Source organism: Mercurialis annua, linkage group LG3 (assembly GCF_937616625.2).
Source record: "Mercurialis annua linkage group LG3, ddMerAnnu1.2, whole genome shotgun sequence".
Classification (NCBI taxonomy): Eukaryota; Viridiplantae; Streptophyta; class Magnoliopsida; order Malpighiales; family Euphorbiaceae; genus Mercurialis; species Mercurialis annua.
In genome coordinates this window covers 13,323,397-13,350,814 of record NC_065572.1, presented here as the reverse complement: position 1 = coordinate 13,350,814, position 27,418 = coordinate 13,323,397, and the positions used below count along the sequence as shown (strand labels likewise).

The 27,418-nt window shown below is 35.2% G+C and overlaps 3 protein-coding genes and 1 pseudogene across 3 annotated transcripts; 2 read left to right on the top strand and 2 right to left on the bottom strand.

Moving 5' to 3' along the window:
• Nucleotides 1-1,276: 1,276 nt before the first annotated feature.
• Nucleotides 1,277-7,452, top strand: LOC126671872 (phytyl ester synthase 1, chloroplastic-like). Its single transcript, XM_050365686.2, has 13 exons — nucleotides 1,277-2,350; nucleotides 2,472-2,523; nucleotides 2,806-2,861; nucleotides 3,344-3,502; nucleotides 3,590-3,694; nucleotides 3,898-4,004; nucleotides 4,207-4,328; nucleotides 4,439-4,547; nucleotides 5,010-5,143; nucleotides 5,799-6,168; nucleotides 6,396-6,509; nucleotides 6,707-6,792; nucleotides 7,030-7,452. The coding sequence occupies exons 1-13, from the start codon at nucleotides 1,900-1,902 to the stop codon at nucleotides 7,328-7,330; spliced, it is 2,166 nt and encodes a 721-aa protein (XP_050221643.1). The 5' UTR covers nucleotides 1,277-1,899; the 3' UTR covers nucleotides 7,331-7,452.
• A 2,819-nt stretch (nucleotides 7,453-10,271) lies between these two features.
• On the top strand, nucleotides 10,272-16,221 carry LOC130014619 (phytyl ester synthase 1, chloroplastic-like). The gene is made up of 13 exons (XM_050365685.2): nucleotides 10,272-11,283; nucleotides 11,412-11,463; nucleotides 11,923-11,978; nucleotides 12,463-12,621; nucleotides 12,709-12,813; nucleotides 12,998-13,104; nucleotides 13,313-13,434; nucleotides 13,544-13,652; nucleotides 13,976-14,109; nucleotides 14,742-15,111; nucleotides 15,245-15,358; nucleotides 15,504-15,589; nucleotides 15,797-16,221. Exons 1-13 carry the CDS (start codon nucleotides 10,827-10,829, stop codon nucleotides 16,095-16,097), a joined length of 2,172 nt encoding a protein of 723 aa, XP_050221642.1. The 5' UTR covers nucleotides 10,272-10,826; the 3' UTR covers nucleotides 16,098-16,221.
• A 2,281-nt stretch (nucleotides 16,222-18,502) lies between these two features.
• LOC126672301 (uncharacterized) lies at nucleotides 18,503-19,356 on the bottom strand (annotated as a pseudogene).
• On the bottom strand, nucleotides 19,319-22,257 carry LOC126671579 (pentatricopeptide repeat-containing protein At1g63330-like). The gene is made up of 3 exons (XM_050365362.2): nucleotides 20,135-22,257; nucleotides 19,925-20,059; nucleotides 19,319-19,845 (listed from the first exon to the last, which is right to left on the bottom strand). Exons 1-3 carry the CDS (start codon nucleotides 22,073-22,075, stop codon nucleotides 19,516-19,518), a joined length of 2,406 nt encoding a protein of 801 aa, XP_050221319.1. The 5' UTR covers nucleotides 22,076-22,257; the 3' UTR covers nucleotides 19,319-19,515.
• Nucleotides 22,258-27,418: the final 5,161 nt, after the last annotated feature.

Here is a 27,418-nt window from a genome sequence, read left to right as displayed (position 1 = left end):
ATTTGAAAGTATAAGAGTTTTTTTATTATTTCTGACATAAATATTGTTAATCATTTAACGGTGATGGAGCTACTATTACAATTTCCGTCTATAGAACTATTGCATAACAGATTTTTAAGAGAGACCCACCTTTGGATGGGTTAAACCTAAAAAGAAAAAGTGTATTGTAGCATGAAATGGTTATAAGCCTACAACCATCTCTTTCGGAACTCTTCTCCTTTTACCTTTTCTTGTCTCATATCGTTTTTATATTCGCAAAATTTAAGTGTAATAACTAATTTTATATGTCCTTTTAATACTATCTTTTGGCTTAGTTTGAATATATAATTTATTAACAGTGTCAGTTACTATCCTATCCTATTTGTTTTAGGCTTTAGCTCATCAATCTCATTGATTTTTAAAGTAATTTATGGTGTAAAATTACGGGAAAAAAATTACAAAAAAAAAAAGAATGTTATTATAAAAATGCGGCCTACCCATTTAAAAATCGCTTACCTTGAACTTTTTTTTTGTTTACACCCCGACCTATAAAAATTATCAATTATGCCCTAATTAAATAATAATATTAATAATTAAAAAATATTTTTTCAATATATCTAAACCTTTTATATGGAATTTGATCAATTAAAATAAAATATAATTAAATTTAAAAATATCAAAAGTTAAGATATTTAAACATCAATTATTTTATATGATAAGAGATAATTTTAACTTAATTAAACTTGTTTAAACTTATAAGTCTTGTTAATTGATTTCGAGTAACTTGCAATTACTCCAAGTAGATCAAAAGTAATTAAGATAGTTTATCCCACACAATTGTTGCACCACGTCAAGTCAAGATATGAGTATATGCAATAAATTTAATTTAATTATTATTTATTTTCTTATCATGGAATATTACTGATGGCTAATGTATTACTATTAATTTATTTTAAAATAATATCTCACAACGGTTATGTTGTAATTGTTAGATAAGGCGTGTTCAGTACCTGACTGACTGTAATCGGTGGTGGTGTCATCATTGAAGCATGGCCTTGAATTATTGCTCAACAACATCTCCTCCTTTAACACCACTTCCAACTGACACGTGTCATTCTGCAACATTAAATCACATTTTTACCCGCCTTTTTCCTGGTTTGTTCTTGCTTACTAACAAATCATAGCCGTTGAGATATCTGATAGAGCAAGAAAAACATTTTGCATTTGTGGCCGCATTACAACCAGAAAAAGAAAAAAAATAAGTTAAAATGGTAACTTGCATGTATATAGAAGTATAAAATTTGCAGTAAAATTGAATTAGATATAAATGGAAAGTTTTATATAGCTAGAATCCAAAACATCTTTATACTTAGTTGCTTCCTCTATTTCCCCATCTTTCTATTAATTCTGTCCTCTCAATCTCTTGTTGCTGTCAAAAAAAAGTTCTACTGATATTTATTCTACAAGTTCATTTTTTTTAATATATAAACAGGGGAGAGGAGCGTTTGTGGGAGGAACAGAACCCACGACCTGCCAGAATTGCTGCCTAGCATTTATATTTGAGTATAGCTCATTGGCTATTTGTTGTACAAGTTAATAGCCATTCCATTTAGCTTTCTGGGTTTGCTTCAAAATTTGTTCTTTTTTAATAATTATTGTTGTTTGTGTATATTAGTAAGAAAGCATAAAGAGTGTGAGTGTTTCAGTTAGAGTTGTTTAGGGCGTTTTCTAGGCCTGTTAATTTGCTGTTTTTTCAACTTTTTTTTCAATTTATTCTCTGCTTGGTTCTTGAAAGGGTAGAAAAAAAGGAGATGAATTTGTAATGATTCTCTAGAAATCCTAAGATTTTGTGAGTTTGAAGTGTTTGAAAGTTGTTGTTTTAGGAAGTAATTAAGCTGTCTGCCATTGCTTGTACAAGGAATGGCATCAGCTGTATCTTTTCGGGTTTCGCCTTATTTCGTGGCGAATTCGGAGGTGGTTAAGTCTCGGTTTCGGGTGAGAGTTCAGGGTTTAGGTGGTAGTGATTCAAGTCTACTGTCATCTGATTCAGTGGGAGTCAATGGAGCTTCTTTAATTGAGAAGAATGGAGCTCTTATTAATGGTGGAAGTATAGATAAAGAGGAGATTAGGGTTTTAAATGATGGAGGAAATGGCAGATTAAAACCTGGGATTGGTAAAAAGTTGGTGAAAAAAGTTACTAAAGATTTGGAAGTTTTGTGGGATGATGGATATGGAACCAAGACAGTGAAGGATTATCTTCAAGGAGCCAAGGAGATGTGTCGTAAGCCCGATGGCGGACCGCCGAGGTGGTTTAGCGCCGTCGAGTGTGGCCAACCGTTGAAAAATTCTCCGACTCTTCTGTTTTTGCCCGGTAATTTGGTGTCTCGTTGTGATAAGATGGAAAAAGAATTGAGTCTAAATTTGATTAGCTTTTGGTGGATACAAATTCTAGAATGGTGAGTTTGTTTTTGATTTGCTGTTCATGTGTGCAGGGCTTGATGGTGTTGGCTTGGGACTTACTTTGCACCATAAAGCTCTGGGGAAGTAAGTTATAATGATATTTATTTAAGGTGTTTATTCAATACTCTTTTGCTTGTATCTTCAATTGTTTCCTAATTATTTTGTTCTAAAATTATATTATAGTAGTTAGTAAAGGTAAACAATTGTTTAATGATATTGATTTTGATAAATATAAATCTAATGAATTTACGCATGATTTCATTGTTCTGTTAGATATAGTTGAAAACTGGAAATTATTGTTTGGTTTCTATTGTTTTCGGCTTAGGTAAAAAAATGATTGTTTTCGTATGATTATGGCAAATGCAGGGCGTTTGAAGTTTGGTGCCTTCATATTCCAGTTTACGACAGAACACCATTTGAAGGTCTCTATCTATTAGCACTTCTTATGTGGTTTATATTTTCTAAAAATAATTTTTTATCTTAAAAGGAAAAGGTTTGTCAATATTGTACTAATTGATGCTTTATAACCATCTGTTTAGTTACTGTAAGAGTTACTGCTCAAGTGTATAGTCATTTCATAACATATAGATACCACATGCTATATTATATCGAAACTTTTCAAATCTTATGTTTTGGTGTTCGTTTATGTTTTCGGTAACGCTTCTGAAACTCCACAACTCTATATTTATACCTTATTTGTAAAACAATAACCTTTCAGCATTTCATTATCAGTTTCAGAAATGCTTCTAAACTCTGTACATATAGCCTATTCTTGTAAAAAGTATTGTTTCGGCATTTTTATTTCCGTGCTATATAGACCATATGAGTTTGAGCAAAAGATAAAGTATTATAAGAACAACTCCAGTATTCTTGCAGTAATACAATGTCATTTTGTTTCTTGAAGGACTTGTGAGTTTTGTCGAGGAAACTGTAAGGGCTCAGCATGCCTTATCCCCTACTAGGCCTGTTTATTTAGTAGGAGATTCCTTTGGAGGATGTCTGGCACTTGCTGTTGCTGCTCGTAATCCTAAAATCGACCTTGTATTGATACTAGTTAATCCAGGTCAGTCTCGCTTCCCGGATAAACAACAATTTTTTTCATCATATATTCTGAATAAGTTCTTGATTAATTCTTATTCTTTCATTTTAGCTACATCATTTGGCAGGTCACAGTTGCAACCGTTTCTTCCTGTCTTAGAAGCTGTCCCTGAAGGATTACATAATGCAGTTCCTTATCTGCTTAGCTTTGTGATGGGTATATAATCACCTGTTTTATGATATTACTCATCTACTCCTTTTTATTTACGAGATTCGTGAAAATTTACACTTATAGCGTGTGCTTAAATTGACACCCAACTTCCAGTAAATTTTGCATGTTTCTATTAGCTTTAAATTTTATTACTCCACTGAGACAAGAAATTTCTCTAAAGTTGCTAACTTTTCATTTCATGGCATCAGGTAATCCATTGAAGATGGCAATGGCAGATATCGAATATAGGCTTTCTCCTAGATTAAAAATTGAACAACTGTCTGGAAATCTCACTGCTTTGCTGCCATATCTTTCTGTATGCACTGCTAGCCTTTTCACCTGTTATTTTGTTCCGTTCTGTATACTCTTTACATTGCATTCGTTGTTCTTGTGGAATGTTTTATTTTCTACCACTATGGTATTTCCGTAAGCTATAGTAGAACTATAGACCAAAATTGATGCGGAATACATTGATTTCTAAAGGGCAATTGGAATCATTCTGACATGTTTATTTTCAGGATTTGGCTGATATTATTCCTAAGGAAACTCTTCTTTGGAAGTTGAAACTGCTAAAAACTGCTGCAGCTTATGCCAATTCCCGTCTTTATGCTGTAAAAGCCGAAGTGCTAGTGCTTGCAAGGTCTTTATTCTCCTTTCATGTGCTTGTTTTCCTTTTACACCGTATGCAACTCCAGAATTGGTAAAAATTGAACTTCAAAGCTATGTGGTGGTTTGGTTTCTTCATTGCAGTGGTGCCGATAATTTGCTTCCTAGTGCTGATGAAGCGAAACGGCTGAAAAGTTCATTGCAGAATTGTATAGTGCGCCACTTCAAAGACAATGGACATACACTTTTATTGGTATGTAAAAATGAAGCATGTTATCCATGTACGCATCTGAAATAAGTGGTTGTATGTTTGTATGAGTGTGTGCATGTGTTCGGTTGAGCTTCTGGTTGCATCGAAATTTGTATATGACTTATTGAAATTGAATCACCACCTGAAATTTTTTCATCACCGAGTAAAGAAATCACATTTTAAATGATCAGATGTTGATCGCGTGTCATGCATCTCGTACTTCTCTGACATCATGGACTCAGGAAAGAAATGCCATTTTCTCGCATTTGTACTTCTGTCTCTCGGCAATAATTTATGAACTATACCAGTTGCATTATTGTATTTCATAATTTGTACAACTGTTTTTGTAACAGAAATTTCATCTTTGACCGCAAACAGGCTCCCTTTCTTTTAACTTTATTCGACCGTAGGCTGCTTTTATCATACATTCTTCCTTTTCTTTGAACTTTTACTTTGATGCAATAGGAAGAAGGCATTAGTTTGCTCACTATTATTAAAGGTACCGGCAAATACCGCTGTTCAAGGAAGCTCGATCATGTCTCAGACTACTTGCCGCCTAGCATGTCAGAATTCAAACATGGCTTTGACCGAGTATCTGGGTAAGTTAAAAGAATCCTTCATGTTGTCTCTTAATGGAGGCAACTTGATCTAGCTCATTGAGGTCTATGAATTTCATCCCCTGAACTTGGCACAATATATAAGTGTCCATGTTGGTTGTGGACAAATAAACCCACAACTTGGTAAAATTGGATCATTTTTTCCCGGACTTTCGAAAAACGGATATTTTGTTTTTCTCAAAGTAAAAACGGATATTTTATATACATGTTTGTTGGGTCATTTTTAAGAAGTCTAGGGTAAAACGATCCAATTTTGTCAAGTTGTGGGTTTATTATTTGTTCAAAACCACCAATTTACACATTTTTGATCTTTTGTGCCAAGTTGGAGAGGTGAAATAAAGTTGAATTTTATATATGTTGTCTGATGGTCCATTCCTCAAATTTTCATTTAACACAAACGCTTACCAGCACAAAACTGTGAACACTTGATCAATTCGTCGCTATCTTTTTCGTTCTCACTTATTTACTGTTACATGGCTTATATATTCGTGGTTAGAGGTTACTGCTGAACTTACTCAGTTGTCCCAGATTAGGCTTTGACTACTTGCTGGGTCGACTGGCTTTGTAAAGTTGAAACCCACCCCATGAATTTATCATTTTACGGCTCCAACTACTCATATGGTTACTTGCATTTCAGGTTATTACGTTTTTCTACCGGTACTGCTATGTTCTCAACTCTGGATGATGGAAAGATAGTCCGAGGTCTTTCTGGAGTTCCAAATAAAGGTCCTGTCATATTCGTTGGTTACCACATGTTGATGGGACTTGAACTTTCTTCCTTTTATGAAGAATTTCTAAGAGAGAAAAGAACTCCACTCCGTGGTTTAGCGCATCCAGTGATATTTGATGGTACTCTAGAGCAACCGTCTACTGACTTTTCTTCTATGGATTGGATGAAAGTAATGGGTGCTGCACCCGTTACGCCAAACAATCTTTTTAAATTGCTTTCAGCAAAGTCACATGTTCTTCTTTATCCTGGAGGTGCACGTGAGGCTCTGCATTACAAGGTACCCTGACTTCTTTGGCCTTTTAAATTATTGCTTGCAATGTTAACCAATGGATGGAGCATAGTCTTATTATAGTGTCATAGGGATGAGTACTAGAACAATAGTTTAACTCTCCGTTAATGCCGCTTTCAAAGAAAACGAGAAAATTAATTTGCTGCATGATATCCTTGAATATAGTCCCTTTGCATTACTTAAATATACCTCAATGAGTTATTTTGCAATTACAGGGTGAAGCATATAAGTTATTTTGGCCTGATCAACCCGAGTTTGTAAGAATGGCTGCAAAGTACGGAGCCACAATTGTACCATTTGGATCTGTAGGAGAAGATGATATAGCAGAAGTAAATTCTTTTTCACTCTGCCAGCTATATCTTATTTTTCAGTATCAGACTCTGATTGTGATGATGTTTTTGTTTGTCTGGGATGTGATTTTCTTATTTCTTGCTATGGAAATGGAATATTGTGCAGTAAATAGTACCATGAATCTGGTTGATTTTTTAAGAGTTTAATCCTTTATCTTATTTCCTGAATGTGGCAGTTAGTTCTTGACTACAACGATCTAATGAAAATCCCGGTGCTTAATAACTTCATACGAGAGGCTAGTCGCACAGGCCCAAGAATCAGGTAAATTGCTGCTCATAAGGGGGTACATGCTAAATTAGATCTATATTGTACGGAAACGAAATCTCTGAAAGGGAAAGTTCTTAAGAAAAAAGGGTGAAATTTCGGGGTTTCAGAAGCATTTTCAGAAATGGAAACAACATAACGGAACATAGGATTCAATAAGTTACTGTGCAACATAGCTATGATTCTAGCTATTATTTTAGAAACTTTACTGACAACATTATGATCTAACTATAGGGATGAGAGTCAAGGAGAGGTAGGCAATCAAGAACTGTTTATTCCGGGGCTGTTGCCGAAGATACCAGGCCGTTTCTACTTTCTATTCGGAAAACCGATAGAGTTGAAGGGAAAGGAAGAGCTGGTGAAAGACAGAGGTTATGCAAATGAATTATACTTGCAGGTAAAATCTGAAGTTAAACGTAATATGGATTACTTGGTAAAGAAGAGAGAGGAGGATCCTCTTAGGAGTATATTTGATAGAACACTATACCGGGCCTTTTATTCTCCTTTAAATGAAGTTCCTGCATTTGATCCTTGATTTTTTTTGTTATACATAATCATACCTAGTGATCTTAAAACTTCTGTAATTTTGCAATTATACAAAAGTCAAGTCTGTACAATGTAAATATCATTGAAGTTATGAAATTGTTGCTTTCTGTATTGTCATTCCTTTTTATGGAAAAAAAGGGCTTAAAAAATCATGAACTTTTGCAGTTTTAACACGAACTTTCAATTAGCAATCATCATTTTTTTGCTATTCTAAACACCGAAATTTTCTTTCAGAAAAATGATAGATGTGTACAAATCGGAATAAACATTGTTCCAGCATTAACATTAACAAATTTTTAATGGAAAATTGCTTAGTGTTTAAAAATAAAAAATTGGCGTCCAAAATTGCCAATACTAACATTGGTTTTTAATGGAAAAAAGTTTAAAATGGTCCTAATTTTTTTTTAACATTTTAAATTAGTGCATAGTAAAAAAACAATTTAATCCTTTTAATTTAAAACTTTACATACCAAATTAATCCCTATAATTAATATTTTTTACAAAATAAATTTATTATTTTTTAAAAAATCGATCTCAGGCGAGGAGGAGCTCCTTCTTGCCTGAGAAGTGAAGCTGATGCACCAGTAAGGAGCATTAGCTCTTTGTTGAGGAGCATATCTGGTCCTCCCAAGAAGAACACCTGTCTTGGAGGAGCAACTCCTCTTCGTCGTTGAGAAAAAAATTGATTTTTTTAAAGAAGTTTCAAATAGGTCCTATGTTAATTTCTATCTAATTATGATTAATTACTATTAAATTATGATTAATTAGAGTAAATTATGATTAATTAGAAACCTACTCTCTAATTAAGGTGCCACATCAGTAATGTTTTTGAGCCGGTTTGGACAAATTCAGGATATAAGTGAGGCGGATTTTCAACTTTGAATTTTTTGAAATCCCGTGCAAGTTAGTTGGGTAAATTGATCCTTTATTCATTTGGATATTCAATGATAATTGATAATGGTCGTTGGTTGCCTAAAATGGCGAATCAGGCCAACGACGTAGAATGAGTTATTGGTTGTCTAAAAGGCGATTTGGGCCAATAACATTATATTGGTTGCCTATAAGGCGATTTGGGTCTACATATGAATTATGCGGATGATTAAATATTCTTATATAAGCTTGATTTTGATTGGAATTGATGTGAATACGTTTGGCTTGAATTTATTATTGGATTGTGATGTTGGTTAATGATTGTTGCTTAGTTGAATAGGTAATCGTTTGGATATCCCTAATTTAGACAGTTAACGGTAATGGTTTTCAAACCAACAGTTAACTCTTGGATAAGTGATAGTCAAATGACAGTGGTTGAACGCCCCGGTCATAAGTGACGGTAGTGGTCTGTGTCCGGGTCTACACAGTTAACGGCAGTGGTTCCTCATTCCCACGGTTAACCCATAAATTGAAAGATTATGAATAAATGTGATTTGAGGTTATAGTTATAAATCGATGATTATAATTTCGTCTATTTTCAGTATACGGTTATATGTATTATTATTATTATTATATTGTTTTATTAATATTTATTAGTAAATGTACAAATTCACCAGTTTTAACTAATGTTTTAAAGTTGAACCATTTTCAGGTATTGGTTCACTCCTTTGAGATTGACTTCCGATTTTGCTGTTCACGAAAGTTATTTTTAGAATCTTGTATAGTCTTCTTTCTTCTAGTAGATCCGCGTTAGCAGTAGTAGTGTATTAGTAGTCTGTCGTCTCGACCGCTATATATATTTTGAATGATATTTATCGTTTTTATTTATATATGTTTGGCATGTTTTCTGACATCTTGGTGTTTACATGAAGTGATTTGCCATAATAAGTAAATTATGATTTGGCAAACAGGGTGTGCTAATTGAATTCAAGAAAATATTTATGCACGAATCAGAAAAAATGATGTCATCTGTTGTTATTGAGGCATGTGTAATAAAAAAAATAAAATCAGACTGTTTTATATGCATGACGTGATAATGATCGACGAAAGAGAAAGGAAGAAATTTTGAATATAACTAGATTTAATATAACATGCTATGCATATATGTGTGGAATCGATAAATCGTTAAATTTGTTATAGGTTTCGGAGTAATCCCTATCGTTCTCTAATGCCGGTTGCGACTCGTGAATTTGGATTGTGACAACTATCCAACAAAATTATTTTTAGTTAATCAATCTCATAAATTTTTACAGTAATTTATGATATAAAATTACAAAAAGAAATAATAAAATACAAAAAAAAAGAATGTTAATATAAAAATACGACATAATACTTTAAAAATACAAAAGGCAAAAAATATAAAAAAAAAACTCGAGGTCTTTTCAAATATACAAATCAACTGTTTTGATTTTTCGGACACAATTAAGTACTTGTGATTTTTAAATTGAAAAAAAAACCTTAATTTTTTTATCAAACAAGTAAACCCTTCCGTTAAATATGGCAGCTAACGACGTCAAATGTTTTTAAGAAAAAGATTCAAAAATATCTTTATTATTTATAATATATTTCATTTTAATCATCCAAATGACTTATATTGATAAATAATTTTAATTAGAAAAAAATCATTTACAAGTCCTTAAATTATATTTGTTTTATTTATCTGATTTTTAAACTATTTTTTATCTTTAAGTCTTTTAATTATTTTTTGTCGTTATCTGATCTTTTAACTTAGAAAAAATCATTTTCCAGTCCCTGACAGACAAAAACAATGCCGCTTAGGGTATTTATTTGCATTTTGAAAATAACAAAACGACGTTGTCTTTATCATCCACGGACTTAAAAATGAATTTTTACTTAGTTGAAGGATCAGATAAGGATAAAAAATAGTTTAAAGACCTGATAAATAAAGCAGATAGAGTTTAGGGACCTGGAAAATTGGAAATGGATTATTCCTTTAAATTAGGGACCCGAATGATATCTTTTGCTTTTAATTTTTTTTAAAAAAATAAAACGACTTCCGGCGACCGGAGGTCGTGGTCTGTTCTCACTGTCTGTTCTCAGGTGAGAACAACGTCTGTTCTCACCTGAGAACAACGTCTGTTCTCACCTGATAACAGACCGTTCGTCGGTATTATTATCTCTTTTGCTGTTATTATTTTTTCATTGAAAGATTCTGGTTTTGGAAATATTTGTTCTAGAAGTTATTATTTATTCCATTTTGCTCTCTGGGTTTGCTTCAATATTTGATCTTTTAACTTTTTTTATAATTTGTTATTGTTTGTATAATTGTATATTTTAGCAAGAAAGCACAAAGAGTGTGAGTGTTTCAGGTAGAGTGGTTTAGGGCGTTTTCTAGGCCTGTTTGATTTATTAATTTGCTGTTATTTCAACTTTTTTTTTTCAATTTATTCTCTACTAATTACTGCTTGGTTCTTGAAAGGGTAGAATAAAAGGTGATGAATTTGTAATGGTTCTCAAGAAATCCTCAGATTAAGTGTTTGGAAGTTGTTGTTTTGGGAATTAATTAAGCTCTCTGCCATTTCTTGGATCAAGAAATGGCTTCAGCTGTATCTTTTCGGGTTTCGCCTTATTTCGTGGCGAATTCGGAGGTTAAGTCTCGGTTTCGGGTGAGAGTTCAGAGTTTAGGTGGTAGTGACTCACCTCTGCTGTCATCTGATTCAGTTGGGGTGAATGGAGCTTCTGTAATTGGGTTGAAACAGAAGAATGGAGCTCTTGTTAATGGTGGAAGTTTAGAAAAAGAGGAGATTAGAGTTTTAACTGATGGAGGAAATGGTACATTAAAACCTAGGATTGGTAAAAAGTTGGTGAAAAAAGTTTATAAAGATTTGGAAGTTTTGTGGGATGATGGATATGGAACCAAGACAGTGAAGGATTATCTTCAAGGAGCCAAGGAGATGACTCTTAAGCCCGATGGCGGACCACCGAGGTGGTTTAGCCCTGTCGAGTGTGGCCAACCATTGAAAGATTCTCCGTCTCTTCTGTTTTTGCCCGGTAAGATGAAAAAAGAATCGAGTCGTAATTTGATCAGCTTTTGGTGGATACAATTTAGCTATGTGTACAAGTATTTATGGTATTCTAGAATGGTAAATTTGTTTTTGATTTGCTGTTCATGTGTGCAGGGCTTGATGGTGTTGGCTTGGGACTTACTTTGCACCATAAAGCTTTGGGGAAGTAAGTTGTAATATTTACTTAAGGTTTTTGTTTTCAACACCCCTTTTGCTTGTATCTTAATTATTTTGTTCTAAAACTATACTATTCCAAATTAATAAATTCGAATAGAAACCATAAATTCTTATGGAAACTAATTAAATAGATGGATATAACATAAATTTGCATGAGTATATTGTTATAAATAAGTATAGGGAGTAAATTTCTAGTTGTTCATTTATGATTTGCTTTACTTAGTGAGTATAGGCTAAACTAGTAAATAAAGGTGAAAATTCGTTTTTATTGATATTGAATTTGATAAATATCAGTTTTATGAATTTACTCATGATTTCATTGTTCTGTTAGATAATTTTGTGATTATAATGCTTGATAGTTGAAAACTGGAAATTATTGTTCGGTTTCTGTTGTTTTCGCCTCAAGTAAAGAAATATGACTGTTTTCTTATGATATTGGCAAATGCAGGGCGTTTGAAGTTTGGTGCCTTCATATTCCAGTTTACGACAGAACACCATTTGAAGGTCTCTATCTATTAGCACTTCCTATGTGCTTTATATTTTCTAGAAATAAAATTTTATCTTAAAAGAAAAAGATTTGTCAATTTTCTGATTGATACTTTATTACCATCTGTTTAATTACTGTAAGAGTTAATCCTCAAGTGTATAGCCATTTCAGAACATATAGATACCACATGCTATCTTATCTCGAAACTTTTCAAATCTTATGTTTTGGTGTTCGTTTATTTTTTCCGAAATGCTTCTGAAACTCTGCAACTCTATATGTATACCTTATTTTGTAAAACAATATCCGCATTTCGCTTTTAGTTTCAGAAATGCTTTCTAAACTCCGAAACTATGTACTTATAGCCTATTCATATAAAAAGTATTGTTTCAGCATTTTTATTTCCGTGCTATATAGACCATATGAGTTTGAGCAAAAGATAAAGTATTATAAGAACAACTCCAGTATTCTTGCAGTAATACAATGTCATTTTGTTTCTTGAAGGACTTGTGAGTTTTGTCGAGGAAACTGTAAGGGCTCAGCATGCCTTATCCCCTACTAGGCCTGTTTATTTAGTAGGAGATTCCTTTGGAGGATGTCTGGCACTTGCTGTTGCTGCTCGTAATCCTAAAATCGACCTTGTATTGATACTAGTTAATCCAGGTCAGTCTCGCTTCCCGGATAAACAACAATTTTTTTCATCATATATTCTGAATAAGTTCTTGATTAATTCTTATTCTTTCATTTTAGCTACATCATTTGGCAGGTCACAGTTGCAACCGTTTCTTCCTGTCTTAGAAGCTGTCCCTGAAGGATTACATAATGCAGTTCCTTATCTGCTTAGCTTTGTGATGGGTACATAATCACCTGTTTTATGATATTACTCATCTATTTGTTATAATTTACACGTATAGCGTGTGTTTGAATTAACACCCAACTTCCAGTAAATTTTGCAGTTCCTAATAGCTTCAACTTTTAATTACCCCACCGAGACAAGAAATTTCTCTAAAGTTGCTAATTTTTCATTTCATGGCATCAGGTAATCCGTTGAAGATGGCAATGGCAGATATCGAATATAGGCTTTCTCCTAGATTAAAAATTGAGCAACTGTCTGGAAATCTCACCGCTTTGCTGCCATATCTTTCTGTATGCACTGCTAGCCTTTTTGCCTGTTTTTTTTTTTTTTTTCCATTCTGTATACTCTTTACATTGCATTCATTGTTCTTGTGGAATGTTTTATTTTCTACCACTATGGTATTTCCATAACCTAAAGTAGAACTATAGACCAAAATTGATGCGGAATACATTGATTTCTAATGGGCAATCGGAATCATTCTGACATGTTTATTTTCAGGATTTGGCTGATATTCTTCCTAAGGAAACTCTTCTTTGGAAGTTGAAACTGCTAAAAACAGCTGCAGCTTATGCTAATTCCCGTCTTTATGCTGTAAAAGCCGAAGTGCTAGTGCTTGCAAGGTCTTTATTCTCCTTTCATGTGCTTGTTTTTCTTTAACACTGTATGCAACCCCAGAATTGGTAAGATGAAATTCAAAGTTAAGTGGTGGTTTTGGTTTTCTCATTACAGCGGTGCCGATTATTTGCTTCCTAGTGCCGATGAAGCTAAACGGCTGAATAGTTCCCTGCAGAATTGTATAGTGCGCCACTTCAAAGACAATGGACATACACTTCTATTGGTATGTAAAAATGAAGCATGTTATCCATGTATCTGAAATAAGTGATTGTATATTTGTGTGTGTGCGTGTGTATTAGGCTCCTTATGCTCACTTTTGAGTCGGTTGAGCTTCTGGTTTCATTAAAATTTGCATGACTTATTGAAATTGAATCAACGCCTGAAATTTCTTCAATTCCGAGTAAAGAGATCACATTTTAAATGATCAGATGTTGATCGCGTGTGTGTGCATGTGTATAAGGCTCCTTTCTTTTAACTTTATTCGACTGTAGGCTGCTTTTATCATACATTCTTCCCTTTCTTTGAACTTTTACTTTGATGCAATAGGAAGAAAGCATTAGTTTGCTCACTATTATTAAAGGTACCGGCAAATACCGCTGTTCAAGGAAGCTTGATCATGTCTCAGACTTCTTGCCACCTAGCATGTCAGAATACAAACATGGCTGTGACCAAGTAACTGGGTAAGTTAATAGAATCCTTCATGTTGTCTCTTAATGGAGGCAACTTGATCTAGCTCATTGAGGTCTGTGATTTTTCTATCAACAAAGGCACAAAATATCTAGTGTTCAAGTTGGTGGTTTTGGACATATAAACCCACAACTTGGTAAAATTGGATCATTTTTTCCTGGACTTTCTAAAAACAGATATTTTATATGTATGTTTGCTGGGTCATTTTTAAGAAGTTTAGGGTATGATGATCCAAGTTTGTCAAGTTGTGGGTTTATTATTTGTTCAAAACCACCAATTTAAACATTTTTTATCTTTTGTGCCGAGTTGGAGAGGTGCATTGAACCTTTGTTGAATTTAATATATGTTGTCCCATGGTCCATTCCTCGAATTTTCATTTAACACAAAGCTTACCAGCACAAAACTGTGAACACTTGATCAATTCGTCGCTATCTTTTTCGTCCTCACTTATTTGCTGTTACATTGCTTAAATATTCATGGTCAGATATTACTGGTGAACTTACCCAGTTGTCCCAGATTAGGCTTTGACTACTTGCTGGGTCGACTGACTTTGTAAAGTTGAGACCCACCCCATGAATTTATCTATTTACGGCTCCAACTACTCATATGATTACTTGTATTTCAGGTTATTACGTTTTTCTACCGGTACTGCTATGTTCTCAACTCTGGATGATGGAAAGATAGTCCGAGGTCTTTCTGGAGTTCCAAATAAAGGTCCTGTCATATTCATTGGTTACCACATGTTGATGGGACTTGAACTTTATTCATTTTATGAAGAATTTATAAGAGAGAAAAGAACTCCACTCCGTGGTTTAGCGCATCTAGTGCTATTTGATGGTACTCTAGAGCAACCGTCCAATGACTTTTCTTATAATGATTGGTTGAAAATAATGGGTGCTGCACCCGTTACGCCAAACAATCTTTTTAAATTGCTTTCAGCAAAGTCACATGTTCTTCTTTATCCCGGAGGTGCACGCGAGGCTCTGCATTACAAGGTACCCCGATTTGGCATTTTAAATTATCGCTTGCAATGTTAACAAGCGTAATGTATTTGTTGCATGATATCCTTCAATATAGTCCTTTTGCATTACTTAAATAATACCTCAATTTGTTATTTTGCAATTGCAGGGGGAAGCGTATAAGTTATTTTGGCCTGATCAACCCGAGTTTGTAAGAATGGCTGCGAAGTGTGGAGCCACAATTGTACCATTTGGAACTGTAGGAGAAGATGATATAGCAGAAGTAAATTCTTTTTCACTTTTTTGTCCTTCTGCCTGCTATATCTTATTTCTTGCTATGGCAATGGAAATTGTGCAGTAAATAGTACCAAGAATCTGGATGATTTTTTAAGAGTTTAATCCTTTATCTTATTTCCTGAATGTGGCAGTTAGTTCTTGACTACAACGATCTAATGAAAATCCCGGTGCTTAATAACTACATACGAGAGGCTAGTCGCAAAGCCACGAAAATCAGGTAAGTTACTGTCCATACGATGACACATGCTAAATTAGGTCTATATTGTATGGAAACAGGAACTCTGCAAGGGAAAGTTCTGAAGAAAAAAAGGGTGAAATTTCAGAAGCATTTTCAGAAATGGAAACAACACAATAAAACATAGAATTCAACGAGTTAGCTATGATTCTAGCTACTTTACTGACAAACATTATGATCTAACTATAGGGATGAGAGTCAAGGAGAGGTAGCCAACCAAAAAATGTTTATTCCGGGGCTGTTGCCGAAGATACCAGGCCGTTTCTACTTTCTATTCGGAAAGCCGATAGAGTTGAAGGGAAAGGAAGACCTGCTGCAAGACAGAGGTTATGCAAATGAATTATACTTGCAGGTAAAATCTGAAGTTAAACGTAACATGGATTACTTGATACAGAAGAGAGAGGAGGATCCTCTTAGGAGTATATTCGATAGAACACTATACCGTGCATTTTATTCTCCTTTAAATGAAGTTCCTGCATTTGATCTTTGATTTTTTTTTGTTATACATGATCTGGTGATCTTAAAACTTCTGTAATTTTGCAATTATACAACAGTCAAGTCTGTACAATGTACATATAATTGAAGTTATGAAATTGCTGCTTTCTGTATTGTCATTCCTTCTCAGTTTCTTACTTCCAAAAAAACCATCTGATGTTATGCTAATTTTTCGGATAACCGAATCGAAGTGAACCGGTAGGTTCCATTTGTATGGAAAGTAAACAGGAATTATTTGCTTTCAAAATCGAATGGAGCCGAAAATTATAATATCAAATTGAACTAAAATTGTCTGTTCGATTCTTGATTATCTAGCTCGTTTCAATCTTTCTTAGATAGAGCAGAACTTGATTCTGAAACTTTTATTCAGTGAGGTGAAAAGGTTGTAAGAATAGACAACTCGAATTTCTGAATTCAACATCTCAATAATGATGCACCATATCTATATAATATGTATTCTGCACAATGATTCTTTTCATATGATTTTTCCAACTTGGGGGAAGCATTATAATTCATCAACATACAGAATCTGATTCTATGAAACATTTTCAAGGGAATCTATAAGTGCGGAATTATATAATTCATTAGCATTCGACCCTTTTACGCGCAGTAGAGACTCTATTTCTTACATCGCTACACAACTTTTCTATATAAAAGCAAATAAGCATTAGCTTCATTCATAAGCACTGGAATCTATTAGAGTATTTTGAAGGAGAAAGGCTTCAACACCAAGTATACTGATGGCGGGGAACAAATTTCCATTCAGAAACTCTTCTGTCTGCAATGCACCGGCAGTTGATGGCTGGTGCAAAGCAAACTGCGCCTTAGATCATGTGTGCCGGCCAGGCGTTGTTGGTGCTGAAGGGAGGAAAGGGCCAATTGTTTTGTATGGTCAACAGAACTCGGATTTCTATGTGACAACTGAAACATTTGTTCAAGAACATGTTCTGACACCTTTTGTTTCAGAACACAAGCAAGTGTCTCACAGATCACATGGTCCACGGGAGAGTTATCAAGTTGTTAAAGAAAGGTGGCACTCACCATCGAGTCCGGCTCACAGCCGCCTGCAGAAGGTTGATGCATTCCTCAACAAGGTTCACACTGAGGCTAGCAAACCCCGGCCTGGCCATTTAAGCTCAGCAAACAGGAGTCAGACTGTTAAACACACAAACAGCTTCGGTCCACCACATAGGAGTCAGACTGCCAAACCCACAAACTTTTCTGGCTATACTGGAGGGTATGGTAGTGATGACGATTTCAACGATTCTGGCCATACTGGAGGGTATAGTAGTGATGACGACTTCAACAACCATGATTGGCGAAATCAGAGTGGTAAAACATACAAAAATGATGGCTATGATGACAACTTCAGCAAGCACGGCAGCAACGGAGGATGGTGTCGACATAACAATACAGCATGGGGTGGTGCACCACCGAATTCTACCTACTCCAAGCCAACAAGTGATATCAGCACAAAATACTTCACGGAATCTGCGAAACATTCTCATGCTAATGCTCCACGGTTCACGTATGAAGAACCTGCCTATGCTGGTGGCAGGGATTTTATCCGGACGGAGCCAAACATGACTACCCACGCGGCTGTGCTAGGCCAAGTGCTGCAAAATGGGCATCGCCACCTAACTCCAACCTTTCCAAGCCGATTAGTGATATTAACATGGCTATGGAGGTTCTGAAAGAAGCTGCCCAGCCTGGTCACTCTCCTGCTATGAACTCCTGTTATACTGAATCAAGCTTTACAGAAACCTTTGGTAGCACTGAGGATGCAAGGAGATACAAGTTCAATTATCCATCCAAGCCCACAAACAAGAGATGTTAATTACACAACGGCCATCGACTGTATGGAGGCTGCAATGAAGTGTCAGGAATAAATAATCTGAAATCAGAATCTTAGAGGCGACGTGTTTTTCGAAGATACTTTGCAAAGTTCCTCTTCTCCTTAAAGCTACTCATATAAGTGAATGTACTATTGCTACCTAACACAAAAAGCTGTTCTCATTTTCTTTAATAAAACTTTCTTTAAATCTAGCATGCTCGGGCAAACAAACTAGCATGCTCGCGCAAGAGCACGCACAACATTGTCCTCGATAACAATAAGAGGATCATAACATTACACTGTAATTCCAAAAATAAAAAACAGATTTTGTAACTGTAGTTGGCTGATCCATTTCACATCATAATTTTTAGCAATGATAAAGATATAACATAAACATCTGAAAAGAATCTATATGTTTCACACGTTTGTTTAAATTAATGGGGCAAACTTCTTTTCACGGCCTACACCTATGTGTTTGGATCCTTTGGAATCAAAGTTTCATTTAACCTGTGCTTTCTAAAGAAGCATACAGTTACAGACTACGTCCAGGTTGAGATGATTTCCCCAATAAAAATCTGCAAGATCATTGACTATCATTTCTACTTACAAATGCCAACAGTACGATTAAGCTAGGCCCTCTAGATTATGAGGCAAGTCAGCGGAAAATAACAAAAAGGAGTATACAAGACGAGTTGATCTGCTGCACCTCTAAAGCTTTGAATCTTTTAAACTCAGAACAAAATTTCGTAGTGATTAAAAAGTAGGCTATCATGGTTAAGTTTTCCTAGATACTCAAGTCCGAAATTCGTTAGCCTCTTGGTACATTCCTCACATCCGAGTCTTGAACAAAATTTGATATTGTGCGACACTAACTAACTCGCTAATCTTTCCAATCCAACCCAGACAAGCTTACCAGACATGTGAAGAAAAACAGCACTAGCCTATATAAGATCGTACATAACCCCTGAACCAAACTTAGAGAAATCCATACCTTCTCCTGCCACAATCAGAGGTCACTTCTGTAAAAGACCCTCAGAAGGAAGCTCATATCTGAATGCAGCACTTAGAGAGAGCTAGTCTCTTTCAAGACAGTGATAGTGGCCTGGACTAAGCTACCGAATAAAATGCAAGCCAACTACCACGTCCACATCCAATCTCAAGCACTTGTGAGCTGGGTGATAAGCGAGCAGACTCGGCTAGGAACTCAAACACATCTCGCAGACCTGCCCATGGAGCTCACCGGGGCATGGAAGTGCAGTATGAATATTGGATTCTGGTTCTTCATAGTGTGAGATACCCTTATATCTGAACAGCATAATCCAGTCTAAGTAAAATAAAAAAAATTCCAATTTAAATATAAACACAGAGATATAGAACCATGCTACAGTAATTAGAAATCTTATCAAGGGAAACCATCCATTAACTACAGTGACATAAACACAATCAGCAGACCTAAAACGTTAATTTGAAAAAGGTAAGAAAAATATGAAAATGTCTGAACTTTTCCAACACCAAAACAATACCCAGCAATCCCAGCAATCATGTAACCTCATACCAGATTTCCTTAAGCCTCACTTTTTCACTTCTTTTCTTCTTTCTTGCTTGGCCTTTCGGATCTTTCTTCGGCTTGTTTGGAATTTTTTCGCTTCTTCGTCTTCTTTTCTCCTGCATCAGCCTTTTCCACATCATCTTCCTGCTCTACAGTTCCATTTCCACTATTTGGCCTTTCGGATCCTTCTTCGGTTTTCTTTTTTTTCTTTTGCTCACGGATAGTTGGAGCCACTTCTGCTGCTCCATCAGTAAGAGATTGATCATCTGTCTTTCTCTTCTTGGGGACAAATTCAACCTCATTACCAGCCGTGGAGTTTGGTGTTTGTCCAAGTATAGCATCAGTCGAGGGATTATAAGTCTGTGAAAGCATAGAAGAGAGTTATAATGCAAATATGCAGGGGAAGCCTAGAAAATAAAAAATGAGAAAAAAGATGGACCTTGGCAGGAGTTATCAATCCGCCAGCTCCCTTCTTTCGGTCCTTGTCATAAGCTTCTATCTCCGGTTTGCCTTTAGCCGATCCAGGGGACCGACTCAATTCTCTCCCTTCAAGACTCCTTAACCGTGCTTCCAGCTATAAATTTATATATAAGAAATTTGTTCCCAACGAAAAAATAAGATAAATGAAGAACAAAAGCTTGGTGAGTACCTTGCTTCGGCTTTCCAGTCCTAGAGAGCTATCTTCGCCATCTCCAAGGGCACCATAATGAATTGCCAGTACTGCAGTTCCATTTCCACCTTTTGGCACCGGAGTCTCATCGTCATCGGTTTTCTTTTTTTTCTTCTTCTTATCTTTCTTCTGCTCACTGGTTGCTGGAGCCACTTCTGCTGCTCCATCATTAAGAGATTGATCATCTGTCTTTCTCTTCTTCGGGACAAATTCGAATAGCTTTCTCATTATACCATCATCACTAGACAAAACATCTATTACCAAGGATAATGTGGTGGCATCTGCACAAAACCCTTTATCAAGCATTTCTTCAATAAGTTGTGTTGCTCCTGCCTCATTGTTGTGCCTGAGAAATCCCTGAATAACCACATTATACGTGCAACTATCCGGAAAGCAGCCATTCTCTCTCATTTTCCTGAAGACCTGGTATGCTTCATCTAACAATCCTTCTCTGCAAATTCCATTGATTAGTATATTATATGTTTGGACATCATGCTGCACCCCTTGAATGGAGAGTCTGAAAAACAAATCCTTCGCCTCACTGAGTTTTCCAGCTTTGCACAAACCGTGAATTAGGCTGCCGTAGATTATAGAATTAGGCTTCAACGAACTCTTCTCCATTTGATGAAATAGAGCCGCCACGGAATCAAAATCACCATGTTTGCAAAGGCTGTCTATCAAACTAGCATACGTAATAATATCCGGAGAAGGGCCTGTACGAAGCATGTTATTAAAGAGCTTCTGTCCGTCAAAAAGCCTTCCCACTTGGCAGAAGCCATGTATCATAGAATTATAAGAAGCAACAGAAGGTGTAATATTTTTAAGCTGCATTTCATGAAAATATTGTTTTGCATCATCAACTCTGTTGTTCTTGCAGCACAGTTTAATGAAGATGTTGTAAGTCACAGCACTAGGAGTGCATCCCTTGCTTCGCATTATGTCAAATACTTCTCTAGCGTCACTTAATCGATTCTGCTGAGAATATGCATCTATTAATGAATTATAAGTGACCACATTCGGCTCTACCTCCTTCCGCGCCATTACTTTAATCACATCAAGAGCTTCTAAAATCATGCCTTGTTTGCAAAGACCATCAACCAATACATTGAAAGTAATTACATCTGACTTGATTTTCGAATCAAACATTTCATCATGTAAAGCTAATGCTTCCTTCCATTGGTCTAAATTGAAAAGACAATGAACTAAAGAGGTGAAAGTTATGGCATCAGGCCATATATTTTTGCTCTTCATCTCTAACACAAGGTCTCTGGCCATGATAACTCTACCCTCTCTACAAAGACCACTGACAATTGTGTTATATGTTACAACATTAGGTTGACAACCTTTTGCTGTCATTGTTTGAAGTAGACAAATGGCATCCCTGAAATTTCCAATTTTACAGAAGGCAACAACAATAAATGTATAGGCATACACATCGAGTTGATAACCATCAGATTCAATATCATCTAGCAATTGGAGAGCTTGAGCAGTTTTACCTTGTAAACAAAGGCCATTGATTAAGGGATTAAACATTCTAACCTGAAGGGGAAATCCAAGTTTGAAACATTTTGCGAGCAGAGAAAACCCACACTCCACATGATGCAAATGACTAAAACAATGCATCATCATGTTAATAGTATAAACATTAATCGAAACTCCCGCTATTTCCATTTGCTTACACAAAATAAGCACAGATTGAAAATGTTTCATTTTGACAAGTGAAGATAACCTTTTATTGAACTCAACTATAGAAGGGAAGGGTTTCAGGTTGAGCATGTGACTGAATGATGCAAAGGCATCATCAACCTTAGTGCTATGAGGCGAACTAGCGTGAATGTAGAAGAATGAATAAAGCGTACACCTTTTTAGAAAACCAGAGGGTGTGGAGAGAATGGGTTTTAGGGTCATAGAGTACCTCATGTTTTGATACTCCGGTGGTGGTGGTCGGAGTGACCGTTGCAGAAAAATTAAAATGAGACAAACTTAATTTAATTGTAATAATCACTCACTCTTGCTGCTTATCTTCACTCTACAATTTCAAATGCACAGTCACCTCACACACGTCACTCTACAATTACAAATGCACAGTCACCTCACATTCGTCACTCTACAATTACAAATGCACTCACTCAGTCACTCATATTAGTTTGATCACTTTCGCTAATGGGATAATTGATTATAAAGATCAGTAAATTTTTTAGTTTTTTATTTTAGTCACTAAAGTATTTTTTTTCTTTTTTACACTTAATTTTTAATTTTACTATTTTCGGTCAAAAATACTTAGATAACAGTCACAATTTATTTATTTTTACCTAAAAAATTTTCATTTATACATAATTCGATTTAAAAATTCCATTTTAAAGTAACATTATGCACGACTAATAAATTTTCAAAATAAAACTAGCAAAACAATTAACACGTTAATTTTCGGCTGCTATCTAAGTATTTTTATCAGAAAAATATTAAAAAAAAAATTAAAGTTCAGTGATTAAAAAAAATACTTCAACGAATAAGATGAAAAAAAATTCAATAATGGTCAAATCAATTACCCTTCACTTATTCATATAAAATATGACAAAACTACTCTTTATAGCTACTTAGGTAGGTTATCTAATGCTTTCTAGTATATTTTTTTTTACATTACAAAAATCTTATCTAGAATAGGAAAGTGCTAGAAGATTGGAGAAAGTAGAGAGTCAGTGATAGTTAACACTTCCCCTCAACGACTACTCTACTAAAGCGTTTTTCTGCTTACCAAATCAAGTTGCTTTTTGAATTTCAGTTGTTACGTACTTCAGTTTTAATTATTTGCGTGAGACTTCTCCAAATGTTTCAGGTTTCTCTATATTCTCATTTTCGACAAGTGCCACACCAACATATTTAGGATCTAGCTTCCTCTGTCTCTCACTTCTTCTAAATTGTATTTCACGCTCCACTAGAATTTCTTTTTAAATACCATCTTCAAGCTGACTTGGTTTTTCTTCTTCAGGTGTCCGTTGGTATACTCCTGTACGTTATAGAGACTTAGCCTTTTTTGGGAATTAACTTTTGGTATTTTCTTCAATTGACTCCACATCTCAAGTACTCTAATCAATCATTTTGTCTTCTTTAGAATTTTCTTGTAATCTCTCCTCTATCTTTTTGGAGTCTGGAAGAACTACTGCTTGAGAAGACCACTACGAGGAATTTTTATCGAATATTATATTTCTCGAAGTATAATATTTTTCTGTTGTTGGATCACAACACCTCCACCCTTTTCTTTCGTTGTCATATCCCATAAATATGCACTTCAACGCCTTCTTATCAAATTAGCTCGCAAATGATCAGACATCATAACACACACATCCAAAAATTTGAAAGTGACATACAGTGGATTTTATATTCTTCAACTTCTCATGAGGTGAAACAGATCCAATCGGTATTTGTCGTAGTCTATTGATCACGTGAGCAGCTGTCTTCATACATTCTGCCCAAAATCAGGGTGGAACATTCTTTGCGTATAACATGCTTCTATATGTTTCCGCCATATGTATATTATTTCTTTCTGCTATTTTCATTTTGTTGTGAAATGTTTGGACAAATCAATTGACGTCTTATCTTGCAATCTTGCAGATATTTTGAAAAAACATGTGATGTATATTCTCTCACATTATCAGAATGCAGGCACCGAATTCTTTTCCCAATTTCTTTATCCATCATCTCCTTAAACTCCATATATTTACGCAGTGATTCTGATTTCTCTTTCATAAAGTAAACCCAAACGTACCTCAAAAAATCATCAATGAAGGAAATCATGTATCGAAAGCCACTAATTGATGCTTGCTTCACTGGTCCAAATACATCTGAATGGACTAACTCAAACGACTCCTTCGCTTTATACTCGGAATCCTCATATGGTAACTGGTGCACTTTCCCAAACTAACAACCAGCATATATAGTATCTTCTCGGATATTAAGCTGAGGAAGTCCTTTAAGTATTGACTTTTGCATCATCACCTTTAACTTCTGATAGTTTACGTGCCCTAAACATGCATGCCATAAGTCGAAAATCTCATTCTTCCTTGTCTCGTCTGCGTATTCCGTTTGAGCAGACATCACGTAGATAGACTTTAGTCTTCGTCCTTCCATCAATGGCTTACTTGGCAATCTTAAATTTCAATACACCTTCAGAACACCACAAATTTCCCCGAAGATATGAGTTACGACACTGATATTAGATTCTTCTTCATACCATGTATATGAAGCACATTTTCCAATGTTACTTCTTTGGAGTTGTATCGAGGCACTATCATTGTCTTGCCAACGTGAGTGATAGGAAACTTTGAGTCGTTTGCAGTGACGAAGACCCGTGCTCCTTTATACTCCGAGATGCTTAGATTTTTTTTGTCTCCACGCATGTGATTGGAGCATCCAGAGTCTAAATTCCAATCATTATCGTAATTGACAAGATTATCACTCACCGTTGTAAATGCTCGTTCTTTCATAGACTCGTTCTTTTTACGGTTTATGGATAGTTCCTCGATGATGCACGATGATTAAAAATTCCACTCTTCTTTAGTTTCCACCATTGGGTGTGTGGATTTTATGTTTCCTTCAACTTTCTTGTACCAACAATCGCAAGCATAGTGACCTCGTTTTCCACAGATGAAGCATTGATTATTTGTACGTCTGCTCGTCTTTTCATCGCGTTGATCATTGTTGGTTTGTAATTCCCCTTGTTGCCAGCCTCTTCCTTGTTGTCATCTATGCCAATTCTCTTGCATTGGATTTCCTCCTCTTTTGGATCTCACACCTTGTGGTTCAATTTAGATCAATCTACTCATAACATACAACATAAAAACTCATGTATACCAAGCATAATATTAGCACTTATCCACCACACAACCTCGTCCAAAAACTTACTCTCATAAACGTATTGTGGTTCAGGTTCTACCAATTACTCCAATACTTTCTATTTTCTCACTGGGTACCTTATCCATTTAATTTCTTATTTGAACTCTTTTACTCGTTCAAATCATACTTTACTTTATCATCATTTGTGAAAAATTTATTCCTATCCTCGCTAGGATCATTCTCTAGCTCATATGATTCCTCAAACTCATTTTCTCACCACGTACTAGCATCTTTGGGAGGTAAAACTAATCTATCGCGGTTAATCATATATTCCGACATTACTACCAATCAAACAATCTAATAATAAAATAATCAATCCCAACGTATTCTATTCCATATATCACATCATTTCACTCATATAATGCCAAAACATAATAATCACATCACCTAAATTTCTCAACTATTCATCAATTATTACATACCATCTTAATCATAAACAACAATACGAATAAATCACAATTTCAACAAACACGACTTGACTTTAAAGAAGGAGATTTTGAAAACTTTTACAAACCCAATGAAACGTTTCAAGAATTGACATGACTCAAATCTTAACCCAAACAACCATCCCCATATTCATCTTCTTGCCGTCAAGAACAAAAAATAATAGATCCCACCGCCGGTGGAAGTTCCACCGCCACTGCAAGCCTCCACCCTATCACGACTCCATCTTCTCCGGCAGCATCAGCAAGCCCGACTTCATCTTCTCCGCCATCTTTTTACCACGCCGCCAGATAGGACGACCCCCACCCAAACTACCGCCGCCATCACTGCCGTTTCCACTAGAGCCGGTCACCGGCTAATCCGTTTTCTCCTCTTCTTATTTTCCTTCTATTACAGTGATCATTGCTTCATCATTGAACAATCTGGAGCTTGAAATCGCAGGTGAAGACCTGCCTGCAGAAGATCTCGTCAGAAGCCAGAAATCGCTGTGAAGGAATTGGCAGAATTGCAGATGGAAATCTTAGATTAAGTATTTAGCAGAATTGTAGATGATAATGACGAAGGTGTTGGTACTTGTGGTGGAGGCGGCGGCTGATGGTGGTGAAGACGGTGGCACTGAATTAGGTTAGGTTAGATTATTTTGATTAGTTAATTAAATTAAATTAGATTAATTAAGTTAATTAAAAATAAAATTAAGAATCCAATTAAGATTATAATCAGAGGTTTGTTTAGGGTTAAGTATAATTAATTAGAGTTAATTAGGTCAAATTATCAATCTCACTCTCTTTTGGGACAAAGGGGTGTTTTTGACCGTTTTTTGCAACTATTGGTGTTTTTTGACCCCAAATCGCGAACTAGGACATATTTAATACTTCGTGCCAAGTTGAGGGGTTTTTTTTGATCCTTTGTTCTCTATAATATGCACATACCAATAACAAAGAGAGAATTTTTTAAATAATACCCATACGGTGGATACTTATTTTGACATATACCGTTTGACTAGATTGAGTTGATACACTATTATTTGACTTGTTAAAGTTGTAAAATTAACTTTTCTCATTCAAACTCTTCTTTTCATTTCTTTCAAACTTCCCATTTCAGTAGTTTTTCATAATTTCAATTCCGAATTGTTTCAACTAGGTCAGCCTGTAAACCACCACCCCCCTCCCCGCCAGAAAATGAAGACATCGACATATAATCTGAGTTCTAGCAAAAGAAAAATTAATTTTGCTGCAATCCCAGCGAAAATGAAGAATCGCCGAAAGGTTGTTCATGAAGATGATGAAAGTGACTTCGAGGATTTCGAAATACCTCCTAAGAAGACGGATATGCCTGTTTCATATACAGTTTTGGCTATAAAGGTATTTTAAATTTTTGCAACAATTTCTTATATTGTTTTATAACTTTTATAGGGAATTAATAGTTTTTTGCTGTTTGTGTTTGATTCGTTTTAGTAGGAGTTTGGTTTTGTTTCAGTAATAATTGAAAACAACTTGTGTTATTGTTTATTGTTCCTTTTAGTGAATAACTTTGACTATATGTATTTACTAGTTTTTGCTATTAAAATGATTTGTATGTAGGATTGGAAATATTTCATACAACCTTCGAACCATTTTCCTATTAAGGTTACGCATCATGTTGGTGAAAAAGTCATTTCAAACATTAAAAGAACTTTGATTCTAGAAACGTTCGAAAATTTTTCATATACATGTTTTGGAAAATTGCTAGACATGAAGGATTTTAAATTTCAACATCAAGTGATTCATGCTTTATTGTTGAGAGAGGTTAAGGAACCTGCATTTTACAAGTTTTGGATAAAGGTTTCAGGAAAGTTGCTGAAATTTTCAATCAATGAATTTTCAATAATAACGGATTTTAAGTGTTGTGGTAATGCTGACAAGAAGCTTTTTTAAAACTCTGAATATG